General features: G+C 42.5%; 1 protein-coding gene across 2 annotated transcripts; it reads left to right on the forward strand.

Annotated features, from left to right (window-relative positions):
* Nucleotides 1-1222: 1222 nt before the first annotated feature.
* itchb (itchy E3 ubiquitin protein ligase b) lies at nucleotides 1223-21285 on the forward strand (the record flags this gene model as incomplete). 2 transcript variants are annotated; one of them, XM_079226183.1, is made up of 23 exons in its annotated part: nucleotides 1223-1292; nucleotides 1696-1837; nucleotides 3487-3611; nucleotides 5072-5206; nucleotides 5440-5485; nucleotides 5590-5762; nucleotides 5905-6199; nucleotides 7504-7599; nucleotides 9181-9355; nucleotides 9868-9934; nucleotides 10359-10443; nucleotides 10535-10663; nucleotides 13240-13312; nucleotides 14848-14919; nucleotides 15255-15343; nucleotides 15637-15796; nucleotides 16588-16721; nucleotides 17341-17481; nucleotides 17697-17817; nucleotides 19096-19200; nucleotides 19549-19645; nucleotides 19895-19967; nucleotides 20294-21285. In XM_079226183.1, the coding sequence occupies 23 exons, from the start codon at nucleotides 1223-1225 to the stop codon at nucleotides 20391-20393; spliced, it is 2703 nt and encodes a 900-aa protein (XP_079082309.1). In that variant the 3' UTR covers nucleotides 20394-21285. The 2 variants fall into 2 exon arrangements, with proteins under 2 accessions (XP_079082309.1, XP_079082310.1); XM_079226184.1 differs by having other exon boundaries at nucleotides 9871-9934.
* Nucleotides 21286-23087: the final 1802 nt, after the last annotated feature.

The following is a 23087-nucleotide window of genomic DNA, read 5'->3' on the forward strand; positions in this document are numbered from 1 at the left end:
TGCTGGCCATTGTAGAATTTAATATTCAGTGGATACCCTCGACTTCAGAACGCAGTCGGCCTGCTCGCGAGGCTGCAAAGTCAGCAGTTGCTATAAATTATTGACGGAGCCTAAAGCAGCCGAAGTGAAAGTTTACCCAGGAGCTCCTCTACTTGCTTCGGCCCTGCCGTGTGCGTACTGGATTGACTGAGGAACATTTATTATTCAGTCTTAAGGGTTAATTACAAGTTTAAAAGAATGCTTCTAATAATGTTAATAGCATGCATAACGGTGTGATCCTCAGGTATTCCGTCGTTCACAATTGTGTACGGTTTTGTTTGTTTGCAATCAGGTGTATTTTGGCTCTCGAGGACAGAGCAGGAGCATAGACACAGGCTGTATTTTGGAGTCGCTCTAAAGTCGAGGAGGCAGCGCTGGTTGGTTTATAGAGACTGTATTTCACAGGCTACAGGCCTGACCTTTGTCTCCTTTTATTACTTTCTGTAATGATGTCACGTCCTGTGTGTTTTCACGTGACGTTTCATCTGACAGGTAACTCAACAGAGTGACAGGCTTGTTTCACTTTGTGACTTGTTCTATATTTTCGGGCCGTTCTTCTTATCTTGGTAAAGTGAATGCAAATGTCAACAGTTGAATGCTGTTTCAGTGTTGCTGGGTTGATTCCAGGAGGACAATTTATAAGTGTAGCCTACCCATTTATTAAGTTTGATGCTCCAGATGAGAGCGTGACTACATTACATTCATTTGGCGGACACTTTTGTCCAAAGCGACCTATAGCATTTGGCCTCCAAAGAAATAAGGAGCTTGACATACAGTAGTGGTAGTATTTCATGTAGCTGAGGGCTGCATAGGCTGTTATGGGGGATCAGTGAGCAATGTTTAATTTTTAATTATTACTTAAAACTGCCTCATTCGTTTTGCAGAAATGGACCAAACTGTTTGTGCACAGTCAAAAAAGAAAGTGCACATATTGGACGTGCACATGAGGTCAATTAGATGCAACTAGAACAGCAGGAGGGGTTTTGTGCTCAAACCTGCTGGCCGACCCTTCTTTGTGTAGTTTGGTTTAAAATGTACAGTCAAGCTTCTATTGAAGCTTCAAATATTCCAGTTCTTGCAAGTCTGTCATATCGCTGCACATCTGCAGCAGCGAGAGAGTGATGTGTCAACCACCCTAATGATGTGTTGTCTGCGCTGCAGGCCTTCACCCCAGCCCTATGTCATGGCAAGTGGAGTCACCAAGACGGGCATTTCCAACGGTTACCCGATGAAGGCACAGCTACAAATCATTGGTAAGTCTTCAACAAAATGAACAGCGGTTCCTCCGTTTCTGTTTTCTTTTTCATTTTACATTAAACATGAAGCTATTTCAGTGAAAAGATGATAATAATAATTTTTTTTTTAACATAAAACCGGGAAAAGCACACGTGCAAGATCATACAGTTGATGATGCCTGAATTCTATTTACCTGCTTCACTTTCAGTGTCCTGCTATTGTGCGTGCCGGCCCACGTTTACACTATCATGGTTCACTGGGACTGAATAAGATGGAGGCATTGTTAATGTTATGTAGTAACACCCCCCCCCCCCCCACTATAACTCAGGCAGGCCTACTACTGTGGGACCTTAAGCAGGCTTTTTCTGCACCGATGTGACTCGACAGTCCACTGGCACGTTTTCCCTCTCTCTGTTGCAGTGCTGTCTGCGAAACTCAAAGAGAACAGGAAAAACTGGTTCGGTCCCAGTCCCTATGTGGAAGTGACGGTCGACGGCCAGTCCAAGAAGACGGAGAAGTGCACCAACACCCACAGCCCCAAATGGAAGCAGCCGCTCACTGTGTGAGTCAAACGTTTGCCGGGATTGTGAGCCCCGTTTGATTGCAATTGTGTTTATGATAGTCACAATCGTATTATTCTGTTGCTTCTATTAAGAAATGTGAATGTTGTGCTGTTTGCATGCTGGGATATGCCACATTGGTAGTGAATTCTAATGTTTTATTGTTCCCAGAAAGCATCCTGAGGCAATTTAGTCGGCTTTGATAGACATCTTACCCTAATTCTTATTCTCCGTAGTGTGTTAAATGTCACCAGTCTGGTATTCCAGGCAGCCGATGATCTTGGTGCGTTAAACCGTGACGTCTGCTCGTTGAGCGAAACCAGTGTATTTATTTGGGTGGTTGGCTTTTGAGGAAGACTCGTATCTTGAAAAGAAGAAATAGTGCTGACTGTAGTGTTTGGCGTAGTGAATCATAATTTGCTAAAGAAAACTGTCCCGATCTTGAGGAGGTTCTCCAAAAGAACGCAGAAATAGACTTCCTTGTTCTTGCTCAGAATTGCTGGTGTAACATACGATCCTAATCAAGAGGGTTTGACTGCCGAACTTTTTTCAAATGAGTCACCGGGACTTGGCTTTTGCAGAGGATTTTCTCTCTTGTGTTACTCTGAGAGTTCAGATAATGGTGTGTGTATTTTTCTTTTATTTCCTAGTAGGTGCCAACCACTGATTGGAGATATATATATATATATATATATATATATATATATATATATATATATATATATATATATATATATATATATATATATATATATATAAAAAAAATTACAACTAAGGCTTTGCAGATTACTTTACCAACAGAGGGAAAAATGCTTTGAACATAAATTTCAGAACGGGCCTTTTCTATATATATATATATATATATATATATATATATATCTCTCGAATCAGAAATCGAATATCGAAATCAGATATTTTTATATATATAAAAATATCTCTCGAATCAGTGGTTGACACCTACTAGGAAAATGTCACACAGTCGTGAGGGAGCATGTCCTGAATCCTGTTTCTAAATGTACACTGTACATTTAGCACACCATGTGACTCCCTGCAGTCCAGCATATTCTCATATTCTCACACACACACACACACACACACACACACACACACACACACACACACACACACTCTTGCTTTTAGCCTGTCAAGGATCTTCTGCTGTGCACTGTGACCTTCTTAATATAGAGTTCTACAGTTTCTCTTGCCCTAGTTATTATGTAACAAGTGTTTACTATGGGGTGTAATCGGACCTGTGCCCGCAGATGTGTTTTTTTTTTCTTCTTCTCTCCTGCGGTTGCTAGCTGAACAACTGTCATTGTCCCTGAATAGCCTCTGAACGTCATTGTCCGTGAGTTGCTTTCACATCAAGAGAAAGACTTTTGCTGCTCACACAGCCCAACCGGCCAACCCCGAGCCTCTTTCACTTTTTTAATCTGTGACAAGAACAGTGGGGTGTCACCTGGCGAAACGTCCGACACATCTGGGGGTGGGAGGGGAATTCTGCTGCCGTAGAAGTTCATTTTTAATCTTTTTTTTTCGCTGCGAGCAATACCTCTTGGTTTCGCAAAAATATAGTTGAAATGAAACGCTTCTGAGATTGGACACGCGCGTCAGGTGGTCAAAAGTATTAACGCTTTTTTTTCCCCAACAGGATTGTGACTCCGTTCAGCAAACTGGTGTTTCGCGTGTGGAGCCACCAGACCCTGAAGTCCGACGTGTTGCTAGGCATGGCCACGCTGGATGTCAGTGACACGCTCAAGTCCAACGACATGAAAAGTGGGTGTATCACACACTCACACTCTCACACACAGCTGTTCTACTTATTTTCTATCCTGGCCTTTCATTGTTATGTTTAGAGACGCTCAATGAGGCATAAAGTAGTCCGAGTCGTCACAGATGACGTTCCTTCAAGAACTATTTTTCAAACATATTGAAAAAGAAAATCGGCCATGTGCTCCTCCAGTATAATCCAAGTCTCATGCTCAGTACTTGCCAAACAAGTACATCTTCGCTGAAACTATTCAAACACTTCAGACGGTCACAGAAGAGGGTAGCACGCTTTTTTCTATGCAGCAGCGTTTTCTCCGGGTTTTTTTTTTAGGGATTACAACCAACAGCGTGTGCAATTGTTGAGACTAACCAAACCTGGACTGACTTATCCCCACTTAAACTAAGATCAATGGCACAGGACAATGCAAGACTACAAACTCAGAGGGAGGGACATTGTGAAGATGTCACCAGGAAATGGCTAGAAAAGGTAGATCAGTATTCAGAGCGTGTGCTATGTGAAACAACAGCTTCATGTTTGAATTAGTGTCGACACTAAGTCCGTTTCAGCAGTTCTGTCTGTTTCTGCCACTTAACACTGGTTCTTTTTTAATTAATTTTCAAATGGCTGTTTGAATTAATGTTTCCAAAAATGTAAAAAAAAAATTGGCTTGTGCACACCTGAGGTTTGGGCAGAGACCGGTCTGTTGTGCTGAATGTTGATAACAAAATGTAGGAGTTTTGTTGTAATGGAAAAGCTTGATTCTGTTGAGGCCTCTTCTAAAGATACAGGAAGTATTGCAACGCATTTACAGAATGTGCTATCTGATTATTATTATATATTATTTTTTTTCAGAGCCAAAAAAAACAATCAATGAGGAAGTCCACTTCACATTCCTGAGAGAGATTGTGTTTTTTTCCTTCCCCACGCCATTATTGCCCTGGTTGATTTTTATTTTTTTAAACTTTGGTTCATTTCTCATAAAGAATCCATTCAGTCCCCTGCCTCGTCATTGTCTATGCATCGACCCTGTCCCGCAGCGCTCATGACGGGGGAATTCTGGCTACAAATCGCATTCCAAACAGCTGATTGGTGTTCCATGACAAAGCAGGAAAATACACACCGGTCACTGCATCTGTAATTACATATTACTCTGTGAACATGAGCCCTCGATTACATGAGCAAGAACAGTCAGCCTGAACAGGACCAGCATAGCTGACGGCGTTCGTCTTGTTCCTCACATAAATTTCATCAGAACTCAAACTGTATTGTTCCGCCGCACAAGTACGGAACTGCTGTGACCAGCACGTTTTGTGTAATATTCGCAATGTTCTCTTTGTGATCTGCCTCCTGTCGTTGACGAAGTTCGAGGAGAGAACGCGTCTTGACAGCGATTGGCTCAAAGAATGCCCCGCGGCGATACATTTTCAGTTGACCATCTTGTGTTGTCGTCATCGTCCCAACGCAGTCTCCGAGGTGGTGCAGACCCTCCAGCTGTGTGCCGACCGAGACCAGTCGGATGTGGTGGGAGACCTGTCCGTCTGCCTGGACGGCTTGACCGTCGACTCTGAGGCGTTCGCCACGGCCGAGGCCGAACACCACAGTGAGTCCCAGGACCCTGTTTGATATGTATTTTTGTTGTGGTCTATTTGCCATTTCAACTGAAAGAAATACTGTTATTTCACTGCACTTGTCGAGTAAAAAAGAAAAAAAAGAAAGCAAACTGAAAAGCTTTATAAATGTGTTTTCATCAGTTCACTGTTTTACTTTGCTTCTCTGGTTTTGGTTACATGTGAAGAGCTGCTTTTCTGCTTCATTCATGCTCTGTCACCTCAGGTACATCAAATGGGAATTCCCAAACCAACGGGGACCATGCTGTGAGGTACGCCGGTCGCTTCCGTCTTCAGTCGAGTCTCACTAGTTGTCCCATTTCTGGTTTCTGCTTTATTTAGCCCCATTGAATCTTCTTCTTCTTCTTTTTCACAGCCGCAGTCGAGACAGCTCCCCAGCGGTGGACGGCGTGGAGCACAGGTCTTCTCCCAGTGGCCGGAGGTCAGTGAGCAGCTCGGGGTCTCCCTCGGTGTCATCAAAGCCTCTCCGTCCACCCAGGCCCTCCAGACCTCCACCCCCAACTCCGCGCAGACCCACCTCTTCGCCAGGTCAGACATTTACTGAAGGCGCGTCCCGTTCTGGTCTGCTCCAGACACTGTTCAGTTTGCCGGCCCTCCTCAATAAAGAGTAGTGTTTTAGCATCTGAAGACGTATGATTTAACCCTCAGTGACTTCTGATTCTTTCCTCAGCGTCTTCCAGCAACGGCTCTGCACCAGTCGACGGCAGCGATGGCCAGACGGGCTCTGACACGCCGGTGCGAACACCGGCCTCCGGACCCTCAGCAGCCCCAGAATCGAGTCCATCGGCAGGCTCCGACAGGAACTCCGCGCCGGCCTACACCGCTGGAGCCGTGGCACCCAGACAGCCGGCCGGCAGCGTCCCCCCTGCTGCTGCCACCACCACCACCGCTGCTGCCACCACTGCTGTGACCTCTGCTGTCACGCCAAGGGTCCCCACTGTCAACGCTGGGCCGTTGCCCCCTGGGTTAGATCTTTTTTATTTTAAGAATAATCTAAACAATATTTATTCAGACGGGGGAGCAAGTTACAAAAACACGAACTTCATCAACAGAAACTTCAAGAAGCAAAAAAAATCGATTAACCACTCAGCGAGGGATTAGTGTGTTGCAAAGAAATTGGGTCATCCTTGAGCCAAAAGTAGAGTGCAACTCTGGGATAACATTTACAGCAACGAGGCAAAGTCAAATCCTTAGGCCATGTTTGGATAACTAGAAGTGTGTGCACACATTGAAGCTGGGGGAGACGGTATCTTCTTAGCATCATAGGGAATAAAAATCCATAATAATCCGTTCGTAAAATCAAGGGTTCAAAGAGAAAACTAGACAACTCCTCTTGGCTAGGTTTTCAGCCATTAGAAAATCTAGCCCATGACGGGAGATTTTGGCCAATCACAGGTCATTTCAGAGAGAGGGCGTTCTACGAATCAAGATGGGCGTGCACCACCCTTTTTAGACGAAATGCCCCCCCCCCCCCCCCCCCCCTAAGGCAGGTTACTGAAGGAAGCCCTGCGCTTGTTTGGTGGGAGGGGCTTAGGACGGAGGTGAGCTGCAGGATTTTTTTTACTGTCTACCCTGTGGTACCACTTGAATACAAAATATACTGATAGGTTATTACAGGATTTTTTTTGCCAAATACTGCCCAAAATAAAGGGCCTCCCCCTGCTTTAAGTTTGCAAAGACATGACGAGTAAGGTAATCTTTATTCTCCCCGACAGGCAGGTTTTGTTGCACAGCCAGCGGTAATACAATCATCACACCAGTCGGTACACAAACGGTTCCCACTTATTATTATTACGTAATGGTACAACAGTGAGGATTGTAGGATTTCTGGTCTGTTTGGTTTTAAATATCAAACCGTCACTGAAATCCATAAGAAGACACACACCATGTATGGGAGCAAGCACAAGTGACAAATGTGAGGGTTGGAGAAATGTTTTCAAACTTAGAGCATACCAATATGAAGAGGAAAGAGTGACGTGACCTGTAGAAAGGTGTGTCTGAGCATTGAGTGGTTGTGACTAACTCGCGCGGCCATCGTTGCTCTCTTTTTGTCTTTGTTCTTATTGAGACTGTAATTTCTCTAATACTCCTTTGAGCCGTGCCGTCATTGTGACGACATCATGACCTCCATTGGCTATATTTTTCTGCCTCTTTATAGTCTGATGACTCATGTTTGTGAGTGGTTGTGAGTTTCTAACAGCTCTGGGCGCTGTGCACCATTACCCAATGCCCTTAACAGTTTTTTTTTTATTGCCGTTGTTTCTACTAGATGGGAGCAGAGGGTGGATCAGAACGGCCGCCTGTATTTCGTCGACCACGTGGAAAAGAGAACATCGTGGGAGCGCCCTGAACCGCTGCCCCCTGGGTAAGAAGTCCTTCCCTTTTGATCTGTCTTTTCTTAAACGCAGAGGGCTCTTTCGCTTGAAGTTTATTGGATTCTGTTTACAGACTAGAATCTTTCTTTAGATCAAATGAGAGGGTCTCTCCATCTTAGGACACAGGGTTACTACATACTAGTAGTACTGGTTATGTTATTTCCATGTACTGGTAATTACAGTAGCTGCTATCTGCTGTTCCACAATCCATCTGACTAGCAGTTCTGTTAGCCACATTTCGTCATCATCACAATTCCTGATGATGATGGATGTGAAAAGACGAGGCAGAAGAGTGCTAGTTGGAGAACGTGAGCTGTTGTTCCACATCACATACTTTTAGTACATACTGCAGCTTCCCTTGCGAAGTACGCACTGTTGCATTCAGTAAGCATTCTATTACAACATACCACTTCATAGTTCACTTCATAACATGGCACTTTGAACTTTGACCCTTTTGCTCGTGTATCTGCTCCACAGAGGCGGAATAGCCGGTAAAGCATGCCGGCCTCCGTACTGCAAAATGCAATCAGACGCAGTCGGGCATCCTGGTATTTTTGGAGCACCACATTTGACATTCTTTGTATTGGGACATACTAAATCTTTCTCTGGCATACAAATAGTATGGTATTGATATTTATAGATATAGTTGTATGTGTATCGAACTTTGCTTTCCAATACCCAAACTACCATAAAAATATTAGGATGCTCCTCTACATACGGGCACATTTTGCAGTATTAGAGCCATCCTGCTTCTCTGACTATTCTGACCCACAATCCTTTGGGCAGCAGATCTACAAGCAAGAGGGTTAAAGTTCACTGTGCCATGTTATGAAGGAGGACTATCTCCTAACTGAATGCAACAGTCGTACTGTGTGAAGGCCGCCGCTGTAGGTACGAAAAGAAAAGGTATGCGATTTTTGAGATCCTACACTTTCGTCAAGGATACCCACAATGCCTTTTGGTGAAACACTTTGATTCGTGTATATGAAAATGCTAGTGAGTACTTTTTTAAATTTTATTTTTAAACTGCAATAATTTTTCACTCGCAATATTTCCCTATCAATGTGTACATAGGATGGATGTACAAACCCTGCAGGCCTTGTTGATTGTTCTCCCATTTTTGCCGTTGGCCTGTGTTTTTAATTGTGTAATTTGCAGAGAGCAGCTGACTTGTGCATCCACCACATTGACACTTTACTTTATTCCTGAAGTGTGACGCATTTACTGAACCGAGCTATTTCGAGTCTCCCAATACACGCACGCACACGCACGCACGCACACACACACACACACACACACCTGGTCAGGTAAGGTGGCTACAGTGGCGCTCGTATACCATAGCTGCCTTATTTAACTATTCTCTTGTTTCTGAACATGTTTGTGGGTTTTCTACCTCTTTCTTGACATGGCTGGTAATCAAATGTTTCATCAAGTTGTTTACAAAATGTATATTCTTAAACTCCATTGAGCTAGACTAATGGGTTTTAATATTGACTTTGAGATTATCACGCTTGGAGCCAGTTTACCCGCACACTCTCCTAACGTCCTCCCTCTTTTCCATTTGTCCTCAGCTGGGAGCGCCGCGTCGACCAGATGGGGCGGGTCTACTTCGTCGATCACATGACGCGTACCACCACGTGGCAGCGCCCCACGATGGAGACGGTGCGTAACTACGAGCAGTGGCAGCACCAGCGCAGCCAGCTGCAGGGAGCCATGCAGCAGTTCAACCAGAGGTTCATATTCGGGGTGAGACTTCCTCTTACTCATGATCTGTGTGTGGGAGGAGTGGGCGGTCACAAACTGGAATGAAGGTGGCTGTCGTTGCAAAGCAGCCCTCTGGTTCTCCTGTGAAGAAACAGCCGTGCGTCACCTTCACGAGTTCATGAGTTTCAAGTGTTTTGAAACCGTTTTTGCAGGGAAGAGGTTTTGCCGGTTAGAAATCTTAGCATGGTGCCGTTCTTTCAATACATCCACTGGTATTAATGCACGCTGAAGCCCAGTTTCTGTTAATAGGCAGAACACGGTTATAATTGAGTTAACTTATTGACATTGTCTGCAGCAACATGTTTGTGTTTGGGACATTTACGGTTCGTGTCAAACTAGAAGATTGGCTTAAAGATGTCACTTGGTCCAAGCTGATGTTTCTCTTTTTAAATCTGATTTGTTCCGATCGTTTGTTTGTGCATCAAATCACAGAAGACTGTAGTTGTCCGTGGGAGTTTGTTCCTTACGAATTGTTCCGTTTCTCCGCTGTCTAGCAAGACCAGGTGTCAGCTGCTCAGAATAAGGAGTTTGATCCCCTCGGGCCTCTGCCACATGGATGGGGTAAGAACTTTACGACTTTCATGGTCTTCTACGACCTCATTTAACCTGTGACAGTAAATATTAACCATTAATCTAATAACGTAGAGTTTATTTATTCTAATGTATTAATGTGTGGCAAAGTACTCCCCATTACTTTTCCTTTCAAGAACTTATCGATTTGTTTGTTTAAGTAGTTTGCCCTCACCAATGTTCTGTAATTATCATAACATTGCTTGCTAGCTTTTAAAAACAATTTTTATAGAGACTTGAGTATATTTATTAAGGCTACTAGGTGTTCTCGGGGAAATCATAATATTCATCCAAACCCTTAATGTCTCGCAAATTCATAAGTTAAAGACATTTAAGGTTTTCAAACTGTAATGTGTGTAAAGTATGCGCCCAAAATGCAAGTTAAATAATCAATTTTGTTCCTGTGTCTTTTCAGAGAAGAGAACTGACTCGACTGGTAGAGTTTATTTTGTACATCACCCGACGCGAGCAACACAGTGGGAGGACCCACGAACACAGGGGTCAGTTTCCATATAAATTGAATCATCATTTTAGGTTCTCCGGAAACAGTTCGTCACTAAATGTTGATCTTAACTCTTCTTTTTTTCCCAGTTTGCTGAATGACAAGCCACTCCCAGAGGGCTGGGAGATGAGGTTCACCGTAGACGGTATTCCCTACTTTGTAGACCACAACAGGAGAGCGACCACCTACATCGACCCTCGCACTGGAAAATCCTCACTGTACGTCCTCCACCTTTTCTGTTTTCTACTTCCTCAAAAAGCTTGAGATTTGAGAATCACATAACGGTATTACTTTGTTGCTTAAAGAGATATTACGTAATCTGTGATTGTAGACCAAAAGGCTTCTCGAACCAATTGGAGCAACTGAACACTGCGCGCCATCTTATTGGTGACTAGTGGGGCCAGTTGGTTCATTACACTTTTGGCAAATTCTGTCGGAAGTGCAGAAAAAGCATCAAGAAGAGCTTTAAGTGCAGTTGATTGTTCTTCTTTTAGAAAAAAATATACCGTCCGGTTAGTTCAATACTGGCACGACAGGGGCTTCAACAGAAAGTTCCACATCACCTGCAGCCATCTTAGTTGTTTTTCGAAAGAAAAGAAAAGCCTCATCGGCGCTCTTCTCTACCGTCTTCGTCTCAATATAAGATAAATGATTTTGAGTGGCCTGTTGGATCTCTAGTTGCTTGAGTTCTGTCTGAAATCAGAGGGTAAAACATCCGTCCAAGCAAATAAAATATGAGCATGCAGATTCGTCTGCTTCCTGCACAACTAGTTTACGCCGTTTCGGCATCAAACCTGCGTAACAAGGGCCTCCCTGTAGTACGGGAACTTTTTTTTCACAACCAAATGCTTCCTGTAGTCAAGATATTCTGAAAGGAATGTCAGGAAATCACTAAGAGGTTTAAACAGATGAAGAAAGTCGTCACTAAACAACTGGGATGGATTCTGGGTGGAATTGTCAGTATCACATGTATACTCGTAGCTCCTTTTTTAGCTATTCTATTCTAAAGTATTTGAGACTTAAATGGTTGAACATACAGCCCCAGCACTGTACTCTACAAGGTGGTTGTGTTTACGCAGATCTCTAAATGAGTCACTGAACTCGCTCTCTATTTTTAGAACTTGTGAAGCATTATCCCGATATGACTGACAGGTCACAGTCTTTCCGTCTGCCATTCTCACGGACGTAAAGCCTCCGTTGAGTCATGATTGTGTTTTGTGAGAATAGTATAACTGGCGAGTAATTACCTTGCTTTAGTTCCAGAAGTGGAAAAAACAGTTGGGTGGACGGGGAATCCGAATGTGAGGATACAAACTGACGGGAACTTAAAAGGGGACTTCTTATGCTCGTATTCGTGGATACAAATCGTGGATTGAGCGTTAGACAAGTTAACCTCTTAACGTTTTGCTGTCGCGCGGGCGCACATTTCAACTATACACTACATTCCGTTATACCGAACTATAAATAGATGTACGAGTGCCATATGTTTCTGGAAACCTACGATTCTTGTGATTCCAGCTGTCCACTCCGTTTCAAGATCAGACCACCACAGCAGCTACAATCAATACTTTTGTCAGACAACAACAAACAAACAAGCGATTTGAAAATCAAGACGACTCACCGATGACGCCTCATGTTGATCCATAAATCCATAATATTCCAACAAAAACGGCGTTGTTACGTCGTAAAGGTCCAATAAAAATAAATCCCATAAAAGATTTAGTCCAAAACACGTGATTACATCCATAAATATCCACCAACTGGCGTTGCATAATTCCATTGCAGCTGAAAGTTATGACCGAAAGTAGCGTTGTTTTTAGCAGAAAGTTATGTTTGCATGAGAGCACAGCTACAAACTCGCTATCAACATGTCCGCCGAAATCTAACGGTTCCAAGGAGACCCCACTTGAACCAATAGGAGCTTCATGTCCTGACTGACAAGCTACATTACCCAACCAGAAGCTACGTTGAAGTTTAGGCTCAGCCTCTATTTTCTTACGTGGCTCACGTCTGCTGCGTCGTACAGGTCAGATGACAGGCGTTTCGGACAGCCAATGAAATTCACTAAACAAAGATAGGCGGGACGAGGGGGGGCAAATAATCCCAACAGCCTTCAATTTGATGAGAAGAGACAGCTACTGTAGAGCTTCAGTCTGAAGTGTAAATTAGCATAAAAATGCATTTATACTTCATTTTCCCTGTGTCAGCAATACTGGTAGTATATATGAATAGTACCTATATTAGTTTGCAAGACGATAAGCCTTTTTAATAGGTATATAGTATATATATCAGGAATATTTTCAGTCTCAAAATGAAAAAACGCCTAGACATTTCATTAGAAAAACATGTGTAAAATATTCATTTTCTGTGATATTGTTATCAACTTTTTACTTAGACTAGATAAGGCTTCAGGCTATGGTTCCATTGTGTTTTCCAGTCCATAACTCCCATTTATAGTCATCTACAGGCATCTATTTACAAAGAAATGTTCAGACGGAAATAAAAAGCTTATACTTTAGTGTGTTCAAACTCATATAACTCAGTGTCAGCAGCACTTAAAGTGATTCTGACTATTGAGGGAAAAAAGCTTCAGATTGTTACCTTTCAAAAGAGACCAAGACCATGCATTTACTCCAAATAGTTCAAGTACAGCTTGCAATTTACTTTGGGTATACCTGGATAGGCGTTTTTCGTCAAATTTTACAGGAATGTTAAGAGGTTAAGATAACAATTTATCACGCTTTAAGGTATTCAAAAACATTAAGAGTCTGTCTGTGCTTCTTTACCTTCACAGTGAAAACGGACCTCAGATCACCTACGTTCGAGACTTCAAAGCCAAAGTACAGTACTTCAGATTCTGGTGCCAGGTAAGAGTTGGAGCAGTAGACCAGTTTGACAGGATTACTGGGTCGTTGAACTTCAGTAAAGTTCTCTTGGAGTGAGTGTTCCTCTTCCAGCTTTATCCATCGGGGAAAAGTACCATGATCGTCAGTAGACTGCATATTTAATTTAGACTGCCGGCGTGTGGTCCCAGCGCTTGGTAGTGCCCCTTTTAAGTCAAGACTGTCAGAAATAGTTAACTGATAAAAGTACTATGTGCATGTCAATGTAAATTTTGTTTTTAAACGCTTTAGAAACAAAAGGTCTTAACATTGTTTACAATATATTAAACTTCTATTTCTTTATAATACTTTAATACTTGACTCCTTTTTTAAATACAGGGTTTGTACAAAGGCGATGAAGTAGTCTCATCTCATGAATCGGCCTTATGGAGTTTAGTTCATGGCTTTTTGCAGGTTACACCTACAGCCTATGAGCTTATCTCCGAGTTCCCCTCCTGTGTTTTGCGATTCTTCACAGTTGGTTTTGTTTGTACGTCCCCTGGCATTTCGGGGGGTACTGCAGCACCTCTGTTCATGCTCGGAGCTCAACAAAACTGTACCGCCTTGTTTGGGGGGGGGAGCTATTTTGCGCTGTTGGATGTTACCTTGAAGGTCACTTTGAGTCTTGACATTGTGGTACACAATTTCCCAATCCAATATGTCAAATGTCAGCTGAAAGCACATAGCATGACTACATTCTTCTAATGCTTTCTAGGGTTGGGTACCGAGAACCGGTGCCAATATGGCAGATTTCGGTGCTTCCTTCCGGTGCCTGAGCCGATTTAAATACTTTTTTTTTTTTTACACTACTCTGTAAAGTTGCACGGTATATAGATACTAAAAATGTTGCGCGGTACCCGTACGTTAAAAACGTTAAGATTGTGATGTATCGGTACTCTATTAAAATAGTGCGGAGTGCACTCGCTGCTCCGCTCTCTGTCGTTCACATGCATGCAGAGCGGGGCTCGAGGGGGCGGGGCTTCCAGCGCTCACACACACACACACACACACACACACACACACACACACACACACACACACACACACACACACAGCGTGCGCACACAGAGATCGCTGGAGACACGAGCACGAGCTTTTGAACATCCGTCCTCGGTTTGCTGGAACAAATCTCTCCAGTTGATATTAATGATGACGTGTAGTCCAGTAAAGCAGCAGTTTTAGGATCCAACAGTGTCTGAGTTCTGTTGCACACGGTCCCATCAGGCCACCTGACACTTGTGTCTGTTCTTTTTTTAAATATATATTGTTTATAGTTTGAAGTTAAAAGGTTTGAAGCTGTAGTTTGAAGTTAAGTGTGTTGTATGTATGTATTTATTTATATTTATAGTATACTTTAAACAGTTAATATATTGTTCAATTTGAAGAAAAAAAATTGCCTTGGCAATAAAAAAAGTAACGGTTCAGGCACCGTTTAGGCACCGGTATCGGTTTAGCACCGGTATCGGAAAAAACCCAAACGATACCCATCCCTAATGCTTTCCCCTTTCTTTTTTCCTCAGCAACTGTCGATGCCTCAACACATCAAGATCTCGGTAACCAGAAAAACCCTGTTTGAGGACTCCTTCCAGCAGGTACAGTGTCCCGCCCCTGCAGCCAGTCACACGGAGCTCACTGAACACTGATATTTACACCGACTCTATCTCTAGTGATGTTGCCTTTTTGAGTGGAAATGAAAAATAAATCTGTGTAATAATAACTAATACTAATTAATAATGCCTTATTTTATAATGGTACATTCTTAGTGCCACAGTTACAACATAACCTATTATTTAGAAGTAATCTCTTATCTTTTATACTATATTTGAACTGGTCTTCCGGTGCCCTTAGTTTTTTGGAGATGTGCTTAAGCGATGAAGACAAAATCTATCTGGCCAATGATCAATCTTGTCTCTATTTCATATTTTAGATAATGAGCTTCAACGCTCAAGATCTGCGAAGGAGGCTGTGGATCATCTTCCCGGGAGAAGAAGGGCTCGACTACGGCGGCGTTGCCAGGTAAGTTTATTGTAGTTGCTTTGGGCCTCATCAATAATTACTTGGATATTGCCAGTGGTTTTTGAGTTTTTCCAACTAAATCAACTGGAAAATGTTTCTCTTTTTCAAAACCTTTACAGCAAAAGTCTCCTTTCCATATTTTTTTGAGTGTTATTTCTTAAATATTGTAACACATGTGTGTTTACTACTTTTTCTGTAACTCTGCACTAAAGGGAATACTCCTTACCGTTTAATAGGCTGTGAGCTGTTAGGCTGTGTGGTGATGTCCATTTCTGTGGCGTCCTCTCTCTCAGGGAGTGGTTCTTCCTGCTGTCCCATGAGGTTTTAAACCCCATGTACTGCCTGTTTGAATATGCTGGGAAAGATAACTACTGTCTCCAGATCAACCCCGCCTCCTACATCAACCCTGACCACCTCAAGTATTTCAAGTTCATAGGACGCTTCATCGCCATGGTTAGTCTTTTTTATATTTTTATAAATGTACAATTGTTTAGGTCTCGTAAAGAAAGTTCATCGTCGCCGGAAAGGAGTGGTTTATCTCCACAGAAACCGTTATCAATTAAGCTATTTATTTCCGCCATTAACCATGGAAGAAATAACCACTGTTGCTGCTTTGTTCATGTTGTGGAAGTCCCACATATCCCGGGAAACTAAACGCCGTCTTCATAGCATCATCCGTCATCGTGCTGTGTTCCGTGTACCACCGCTGTATGAACCCAAAATAAAGACATGCAGGATAAACAGACCTGCAGTCTGAATTCATGTTGTGTTAGTTCTCTCCGAAAGACGACAAGCAAATCACTTTAAAAATGCCTGTTTTATCAATGGAGCTCAGATCGATCGATGCTATGCTATGCTAACATTGTCGCAGCAGCTCCATCAACACTCAACGTAACGTCATCTAGGCGTAAATACGACAGCCTCGTTATTGAATGTACCATACGGTTTATACGTGTACATTTATACACATAGTAAATGCTGATCTCTACTAATATAAGGTATCTAGGAGCTCTAAAAAAAAAACATCCTCATTCGAAAACGACAGGATGTCTGTTATGACAGTCTCACCGTCACGTGAATTCCTCGCTCGGGTTGAAAAATGTTAACTCTTTGCATTGACTTTCTTTGTCATGAAGTTGCGTGAAACATTCACGCCACGTTTGGTGTGAACACGGCATAAGAGTACGTCTCGTGTTTACCACAACAAGTAAGCTGTGTGTGTGTGTGCTTTTCTGTCGCCTCAGGCTCTTTTCCACGGCAAGTTCATCGACACTGGTTTCTCACTGCCATTTTACAAGCGCATGCTGAACAAGCCATTGGCCCTCAAAGACCTGGAGTCAATAGACCCGGAGTTTTACAACTCCCTCATGTGGATCAAGTGAGTACGGAGAGCCATGTGGTTCAACAAGATGTACCTTTTCTACTCTGTGGTTAATCAGGAAATATTTGAAGTACGATTGGCCATATTAGATCATTCACGTTGTTGTGTACCTCCCTTGTGCATCTCAGGTTCCAAAATAATTATGTATTTCATGCTTTACTGAAAAGTTAACTTGGGCATCTGACACCGGCCCAGTTTTTTTTTTTTTTATCTCTCTAAATGTAGTGTTTGCGGATTATGTCATTTCTTGATACTGCGGTGCAATTGTTCCAAAAATCCGTGGTTAATTTAGCTCAAGTTTTAAACCTTTTGAGAGGGTCTTTGAGTCGAGTCTGCAATATGATTCAGACTTTACAAGCAAGTCTATTTGTAGAAACTTCACTGCTGATGAATTTCAGATTTAAGAGGAAGAAGTTCAGCTGTGGAAACACGCTGGAAATAAAGCCACAGTTTGCAAACATCCTCAGTGTTTGGTTGCCCCCCACCCTTTCCTGCTACAACTCGTCAAAGACTTGCCACTCGTTTCATTTTGATGGACAAGTCGTGTCATATTTGTCAAACGGATGACGTACTTTGTTGTAGCAGTTGTGCTTTAATTGTCCATGCTGCCCTTCAGGGACAACAACATCGAGGAGTGCAGTCTGGAGATGTTCTTCTCTGTTGACAAGGAGATCCTGGGGGAAGTCTCCACCCATGAGCTGAAAGAAGGAGGAGGAGACCTCCAGGTCACAGAGGAGAACAAGGAGGAGTACATCAGGTGGGTTGTTGATATGATTCAGTCATTTTAATTCAGCCTCTTTTTTTTTTCATTCGGCACACAATAGTCCACACAGTAGATTTCATGTCAGGTTGGTTTTACTCTGTGAAACCTCAGGCTATAGTGTGGCACATAGTGTTACTGTATTTCTAATGTTAAGCGTTTGATGAGGTGGAGTGTAACATGTGACTATTTTCCTCTGTTCCCCCCTGCAGGCTGGTAGCAGAGTGGAGGATGTCCAGAGGAGTGGAAGAGCAGACACAGGCTTTCTTTGAAGGCTTCAATGAGGTCCTCCCTCAGCAATACCTGCAGTACTTTGATGCTAAAGAGCTCGAGGTACGGATTATCATTTGTGATACCTGATGGGTTACGGCAGGGGTGTCAAACTCATGTTAGTGAAGGGGCCGCATGCTGCCCAATTTGATCTCAAGTGGGCCGGACCAGTAAAATCACAGCATATTAACGCATACATAATGACAATATTTATCTATGTTTAAATCATTGGTGAAGGTTTTTGGATGATAAACCCTATTTTAAGGTATTTTTACAATAAACTAGAAACATAAAGACCAAAAATTCAGACATCAGCCCACTGTTTACCTGCCTGGGCTCTCCTCTGCAGATTCCCTCGCAGTTGAGCAATATTTATAGTAATGTCAGTGGTCTAATGAATTCTGACTCTGGGTCAATGTATAGCGTGCCCTAGGGCTGGGCGGTATGGCCAAAAATTCATATCACGGTATTTTGTAAGATTCTGGCGGTTTCGCGGTATATCACGGCATTTTTTTTCCAAATAAACACATTAATTTATTGACGACGAAAAGGACCGTCACCGCCATCGTTATTCACCACTCGCTCGCAACTGGCCAGCAGCTGCTAACCTGGAGGGATTTAGGACCCAGGGGAATACCTTGATACTAGTGGCGCATGCGCGGCCGTAACGACTATTGTCATTCTTCATCCGGCAGCAACATTAATGTTTACAGTCACAGATACGTGTACAGCGGTCTGAGCTACTTACGTCTCACGGATATAAGTTGACTCAGGGTGTGCAAGACATGACATCGCCAAAAGGCATGATGGGTAAAGCCCGCCCACTGTGCTGCACAGGAAAAGACTTCTTCCTTCACAAGAAAAGTCTTCCTGTGTGGGCGGTGCCATTTACCCAGCATGCCTTTTGGCGATGTCATTTTTTGCACACCCTGAGTCAAATGAGTTAACATGAGACGTAAGTAGCTCGGTCCGCTGCTCCTTCAGCTTCAAGCTGTGAACATTAAATGTTGATGCTGCCAGACAGCGGTGACTGGTATGACGGTATGTGAACAATTCATACCGTTCGCACAACTGAGACTGGTATACCGGCTGCAAATTTAACAATTATCCCGCGGGCCAGACTGGACCCCCTGGCGGGCCGGATCCGGCCTGCGGGCCGTAGGTTTGACACCCCTGGGTTATGGTAAAGAGACCAGTCTACATGATGTGTTATGGTATAGACACTGATCTGACATCTGCACTTCTTGTGCTGTGATTTGTGTTTCAGAAGTATCTGATTTAATGAGCTGATTAAAATAACAATTAATCATTTAATATTAATAAACATATTTCCTGTTACAGGTGATGCTGTGTGGTATGCAGGAGATCGACCTTGCAGACTGGCAAAGGAGCACCATCTACCGACACTACGCTAGAAGCAGCAAACAGATCCTCTGGTTCTGGCAGGTCGGTGTGCGTCTGCAGCCGTCACCTGTTAGACCTCTTACATTAACAAACAGAAACATTGAGGAAATATAAATCTAATGACATTTAAATGTACTGTTGAGAGCATTGCAATGAAAAGTCAATCAGTAGTTTGTTGTGGTACTTGTGTGAATTGTGTTATAAACAACTAGCAGGTTCCTCTGTTTAGTCTATGAATTTAATGTTTATTATTATTTATGTATGTATGTGTATATGTATGTATGTGTATGTATATATATATATATATATGAAGGGGGAAAGAATTCATCCTTCCCTTCTCATAATCCTTTTATTTATGATGCTTTTAAATGACGCCACTTTGCTCTGCAGTTTATAAAGGAGATGGACAATGAGAAGAGGATGAGGCTGCTGCAGTTTGTCACCGGTACCTGTCGCCTGCCTGTCGGAGGCTTTGCCGACCTTATGGGTAATAATTCCATCATTTTATAACCATTTCAGATGGCATTTAATTCCAAATGCAGCTGAAATATGCGTCTAGACCAGAGTATGGATAATGCTTCAAGGAACATTCCGCTTGAGTTTTGTTCTGCTTTTTCTCTTCTTTTTTTTTGTAAAGCTCAGTATCGGTGTATCAGATTTTTGTTTTGTCCCAGTTTCTTGAAACTGTCTGGCGATGGTGTGTTAAATTGTCCATGACCTCCGCTCCACTTTACAGGAAGCAACGGTCCCCAGAAGTTCTGTATTGAGAAGGTGGGAAAAGAAAACTGGCTCCCCAGGAGTCACACATGGTGAGTTCATGCAAACCTCACACTCATACACTCACACTTACACACACATATACACACACTCTCTCTCTCTGTGTTCATAGCGCTTTGCTTTGTTGTGGGAAGCTATAGACTCCTGCTATAGTTTGGTTTGTTTCGACATAATCCCAGCCAGCAACAAGAAAAATACCTCAAGCCACAAGGGTAATGGGTATAAGGAGAAATGTAGTTCTTTATGGGTCACATCAGTCACGTATGATGGCCATTCAGCTCTTTTTAAAATAAGTTGTACGGCCAGAGGAGAATGAGTCCAATGCCAAGCTGAACAAATGCATTTTAAATCCTCCCAGCTTCAACAGACTGGACTTGCCGCCCTACAAGAGCTACGAGCAAATGAAGGAGAAGCTGATGTTTGCCATCGAGGAGACGGAAGGCTTCGGACAGGAGTGAGAGCAACCAGGACAGGCTTGAATCGCGGCTGCTGGAGTGCGAAGGGAAAAAACACCACCAGTGTTCGACCGGAAGGGTCACGGGTTCTAACATTAGTGTCTCGTCAAAGTGTCTTTGACTTCCTGATTTCTTCTTATTGAGTTGCGCTGCATTAAAGCAACTGGTAAATGTCAAAACAGGGTTGACTTTCACCACACAAAAAGCAAACTTTGTTGCTCTAAGATTGTTTCATCCACTTTTTAGCTTTTATTTGTTAGCATCATCCACATCATTGTCATTCTCCATCCTGTCCTCAAATCTCTCTCACTTCCATCTGCTTTTCTCTGCACATGGCTAAAGTGCATCTTTTTGAACGGTAACATGTGACAATGGTAAATGATGGCTATGCTGTAATTAATTTACAGTGTGGCCCCGCCCCAAAAAATGAATGCTTCAATACCAGAGATTTGGGCGATAGACGCCTGATATGTACGCAACGAGAGAAACCCTTTCCTGTTCTGGAGTATTTGATATATGCGAATCACTCAGTAATTTTTAAAGTATTGTAGCCTCCATTATTTATCGTGGTGGATCTGTGGAGGACTTCAACAGAACGTAATCTGTTCCTAGTTTTATAGGGACAGAGTTGTCCCTATAACTGTGACGGGGAATGAGACCTCTTGGATTGGAGTATTCTGAGAGTAAAGTTATTCCTCTTTATATATAAGCTTCAAACACATGGGGTGGTCTTGTTAAAGACAAGATCCTGAGGAAATCCAGTGGGATTGAAGTGAGCATTTTAAGATGACTCGAGTGTATTGAGTACTTGACTTGAAAAAAAGGAAATCTTTAAAGGAAAAAAAAAAAAAAACACCAAATGCAAGTCGAACCAAAAATAAATAAAACTGTTTGGGTAATATCTTTAATGACATTTTGAATGCAGACATTTTGCAGAACTAGTAGCTATTCATACACATGTGTAGCATTTGAAGGAAGGTGATAGTTATAACCTCATTTTAACTCTTGTTGTCCCACAGCCAACAACAAAATAAATGAAGGAAAAATAAATAAAATGTTTAGACGTTTAGAAATTATTGGGGGAGGGGGGGGAGAAAGAGATACAGTGTTGTGTTTAAAACTTTTTTTTTCTTTTTTTTTTTTTTTACACTTAAAGGAGCAGTGTGTAGGATTTAGCAGCATCTAGTGGTTAGGTGGTAGATTGCAACCAACTGTGAATATCGACCCCACTACGGTGGCCTTCAGGTACCGTTTTAGGAGCCGGTTTTTGGTTTATCCGTTCTGGGTGACTGTAGAAATGCGTCGGTGCAAAACTCTGGGTGGGGAACCGCGACCTATAGAGCGGTTCAGAGATGACGTATTTAGCGCGGCCAACCAGGAAGTCAGCAGTGCCCTGGTTCCCCCAACAAAAGAAGCCAGGGTGTTTCCATTGGGTTACTGCTGCAGGAAATGCGCTCTGTGGCTTACGTACAGGTTTTAGAATACAAGATTGTCTTCACAAATGAAAAAACATTGACTTCAAGACGAGGGAACCACAAGTGCAAACATGCAAAAACACGTTTCCTGGTTTTAGGACTCATTGCTGCACTGCTCTATGAAGATATGACTGGTTCATTTTAAACTAACAGCAAGTGAAGTCATAGTTATGAATGTTCCATATCTACCAATAGATCCCCCTGAATCTTGCACACTGGATTTTTTTATTTTTATTTTATTTATTTTTTAAAGAAAGAAAGAAAATGTACTTTGAGTAGTTTTACTTCATAGCGGTCACATTTAACAGACTGCTTCAAAATGAATGTCTGAATGCAGCGAAATTATGCACATGGCTGTTTTCAATTTGGAAGATGTGTTCAAGATGTGAATAATTTGAATATGATTCATCCTTAAGAAAACACACAAAACGGTTGTGTGGTCGCTCATTTGGAAGTATCCTTTTGTTTTCTTTTCTTTTAATTGGATAATTGCACACTGAAAAGACAGGTGTGGTTACTGAGGAACATGCAGGAGTTGTTGACCTGACAAAGCACAGCACTTTAAAAACTACAAATATCCCTCCACTCTCTCTTTCTTCAGTATGTGGGGTCTCCGGTCCTGGTTGTTGGTGACTCTGGGCTTGTTGGTTTCCACATGCGTGGTGAGATGTTTGTCATTAGCCCTCAGGTTGCCTTATTTCCTCCTTTAGGCATCAGGTATCCTTCTTTCTTTCTTCTAAACCAACATGATGCTCACAAGAGATTATTGACCACGTCTGGTCCAGATTGATAATGTGGACTCTGGTCCTACTCGGCCCTGCTGTGGAGAAGTGAGACCAAGAGGAGTTTAACGAGTTCTCTTGAAGAAACTGCACCGGTGTGGAAAAGCTAAAACACTTGAGTTGATGACACACAGACTTTTTTTCCCCCCGACGGCTAATTGTGACTTCAGCCGGGATAACAACTACTGAGACAAAAATCAGTGTAATATAACGAATGTATCATGATTGACAGTTGATAAGTAAAGTTGCCTATTAACATTTTTGCAGAGTATTGTTTTAATCGTGTTCTGGGTCGATCACAAATTAAAATCCCAGGGATGTAGAAGTTAAGCAAATGTGTGAATATCATAATTCACTGCGTTTCTTTTTTTTTTTTTCAGAATCCTCCATGTGCAACTAAACCACTGTCACTCTCCTGTATATGAAAACAACTTGTAAAT

Source organism: Taurulus bubalis (genome assembly GCF_910589615.1).
Source record: "Taurulus bubalis genome assembly, chromosome: 11".
NCBI lineage: Eukaryota > Metazoa > Chordata > Actinopteri > Perciformes > Cottidae > Taurulus > Taurulus bubalis.